Below are 3,252 nucleotides of genomic sequence, written 5' to 3'. Positions count from 1 at the left end.
AAACCTAAAAAATGGGGGTGGGCAAAGAGAGACACGCTTATCTTAGCCTAGCTGTAGCCTCAGGGAGACCTTATTTGGCGACGTCTGAATAACATGCTATGAGGTTGGCTAAAATGCTGCCTCTGGCACATCTCAGGCATCCTCTCCATGCACAAAAGAGACTTGTCCAGTGAGCTGCGTGTATTCTGGAACCTGTGGAGGTGTGTTTACTTTCAGAGTTGTTTTGGATGCTATTTAAAAACCTATAAAACCCTAGGGCAAATGTTTTACATTCGTACCTTTCTGCACTGGCGCAGCGGCGGAGAAGGAGCAACATCTCAGACAGATCTTTGTAGTTTCCCACAAAAATGATGTGATTGGAAAAAGATATGTTTTTGTTTTCGGTTTTGGACTCAACCCGCAGCATACACTGTAGGTTCAGGAGACCGTACACAGGCTGGCTCACCTCCTCTTTCATCTGTTTTCTTTTCAGTGTTTGTCTTTGCGCTGAAAATCCTGGGAATGTCTTCTCTCTGGCTGTTTGCTAACCACACAAATGTGCGGAGCAGAGCTTTAGGTTCGCATGTAACATGGAGACTGGTTGGGGGTCGACCTCAGCTCTGCCCCGACAGGCATTATGAATGCAATGATAACCTGAAAGGAAAACAGAGCCTGGACACTGGAGCTGGGTGGACATTAGGAAAGGTCCAAATACAAAATATTATTGGAGTTTATGAGGAGTTTAATGATGGGTGAAATAAAAGAAACCCAAACCTCTGGTTGTAGAGCTGCTGTTGAACAGAATTTCAAGACACAAAATGGGAATGGGGTAACAACAGAACATTCACATTAGGAAAGTCACTTCCTTAGTGTCAATAACAATGTGTCCCTTTCAAGCAAACTGTCCTTGTCACCAAACATTTTCGCTTCAGTTCAGATAATACAAACGTTATTCCTCGTGAAATAAAATGATCGCAGTAAAAGCTCTATTAAAATACTTTGCCTGAGGTTTGTACAAATACTTACATAAAGAAGTAGTGGGCCAAATAAAACGTGTCTTCTGTAGTAGCATAATTAGCTTCTGTCCAAGTAGATTCTCATTCATCCACATCGTAGTTTTTTATATTTAAATATGTTTCACTTTTAATACAGAACGCTTCTTTTTCACATCTGTGAGACATTTTGTTTATTGTGCTGCAGTATTACAATAATCTAAAGCAATTTGACAAAAAAAACAAACTCTAACACTATGTTTTTAAAGATGTAGTAAAAGTGTAGATCCTGTCATATGCTGCTGATGCAGAAGACACTTCTCCACAGCTGGTGCTCACACACTTCTTGTCAGCCTGCTGCTTCCTATTAAATGTTTGTTTTTTCAGAACCCCCTATTTAGTTTTAAACAAAGCCTTGATGCCCATATGTGGCTCCTCTTCAGTCTCTGTATTTATCAAGGCTTAGTACGAGGAGCGGCGAGTCCTTATGTGCTGAAATGAAGGATGCTAAGTTGATGTTGGTTCACCGTAGATGTAAACAAACAAGATCTGGAATAATTGAATGCGTTGCCTGTAGAAATCCTCAGTAGCGCACCATTGTGTTTCTACCACACGGCACACACTGAACAAATTTAGATCCGTCCATTATTCCAGATTTATTTATGCTTACATTTACTTTTATTCTTGATTCGTTCCCTCCGCCCACAAACATAATGTAGTGATTTTGTTGCCGATAAAATAGGGGAGAAAAAGCTCTCCCTTAAAAAACACATGCCACTCAGTGGTTCTCCATCTATCCATCATGGGCCGTTTTTTTATTTATTTTTTTTTTAGTTTGTTTGGATCTCTCTATACCAACGTAATCTTTTTAAATGTTTTAATTTTGTATAACCCAAAAATAAAATAAATAAACCAGCAAAGCTCGGGATTTCTGGAAAGCAAAAAGGCCCTGCTTTCCAATAAGATCTAACAAGATCCATTACGCAAGCCACTAATAGTCGGATATAATCTGACCTTTGGAGCGGCGGAGCGCTGTGGTTCATGCTCAGGTTTTTAATGTCGAGCGCGCCCTGCATGCCTTTCATCTGAACAAACTTACAGAAGCATGTGTGCTCGCAGCTGTAACTCCTTTGCTGAAGCATGGTTTGGAAGTAGGACACACACACGCACACACACGCACACACTCATATAAATGGACATGTGACGGTGCAGCTTGAACTTGAACACTGAGCAGCCACTGCATCGCTGAGTCTTCGTTGGCATCACTCACGCAGCTTTACAGGGGAAATGTTAGCTTTGCGATATTTTTATTTTAAATTTTTTTTTAATTTTGGCATTTTATTATTTCTTCCACAGCCACTCATCCATATCATGGGCTCAGATGACGAGATGCTACAGGAAGCTGCGGCTGGCTGTGTGCGAAACATCAGACTTCTGGCCGTGGCTAATAGGAAGGCAATATTGTTTTATTGATAATTGATGAGCCTAGAACTTTGGGAAATCCAATAGTGACTGCACAAAAATGGATTAATGGGGAAAGAGGCTAAGCTTAGCAGCTTAGCTGACCCTCCCACTCCCCCAAAGCTGAGATCTGGTTGAGACTGTTAACAAAACTCATTAAAATCATTTTAAATTCCCAAAATACATTCAACTGTATTGAGCAACAATCTGTCAAAAATGCTGTTTCTACCAAATTATATCTCTTATAATTCTTTCTGCTAAAACGAACAGCTTTCTGAAAATCATTAGGTGATTAGGTGGTTTTAAACAAGAACTGACTGATCTGAGAGAGGTTTGAATTAAAACGGTTTGTCTTTGATTGGCTGTTCAATGGGTGTGTGTTTATTTCCCCCCGCTCGCTTCTGTTTAGGTGGCGATTTGCGGTCCGTGCTCCTCATTTAAATCAATTACGTCATCCAAAGTTTGTACAAACATTTACCAATTCTTTTTTCTCTCTCTCTATTGGCCAGCTCTGCTTAAAAACTGTAGTGATAAAAACTAAATGCATCTCTCATATGTTTGTTCTCCTGCCAAAGACCCCCATCCATTGATCAGAGTGAGACACTGCCATGCTGTGTTCTCCGCAGCAGCATTCCTTAAGTAATCCACACGTGACCACAATATCTAAACAAGAGCCACATCTGCTTTGAGTGCGCTGGCTTCTCTTGTAAACGCTGCGTTTATGCTGCACTTGCAACTAATTCCGACTAGGACAACGGAATCTGCAAACGGAATAGGTTTGTAGTTTAATGGCGACAACATAGAGTACAGCGACTCAGCA

At 40.8% G+C, this 3,252-nt stretch overlaps 1 protein-coding gene across 1 annotated transcript in view; it reads left to right on the top strand.

The window, feature by feature from the left end:
* Positions 1 to 3,161, top strand: part of odad2 (outer dynein arm docking complex subunit 2) — a 36,580-nt gene extending 33,419 nt beyond the window's left edge. The window contains exon 21 of the mRNA XM_008307735.3: positions 2,328 to 3,161. Coding sequence (XP_008305957.1) covers positions 2,328 to 2,444 — 117 coding nt within the window. The 3' untranslated portion in view covers positions 2,445 to 3,161. The remainder of the gene's footprint in view (positions 1 to 2,327) is intronic.
* The last annotated feature ends 91 nt before the right edge of the window (positions 3,162 to 3,252 follow it).

The sequence above is a fragment of the Cynoglossus semilaevis genome, chromosome 3, assembly GCF_000523025.1.
Source record: "Cynoglossus semilaevis isolate Cse_v1.0 chromosome 3, Cse_v1.0, whole genome shotgun sequence".
Classification (NCBI taxonomy): domain Eukaryota; kingdom Metazoa; phylum Chordata; class Actinopteri; order Pleuronectiformes; family Cynoglossidae; genus Cynoglossus; species Cynoglossus semilaevis.
Note: the sequence above shows the minus strand (reverse complement) of the source record. Positions and strands in the feature narration are given on the sequence as shown.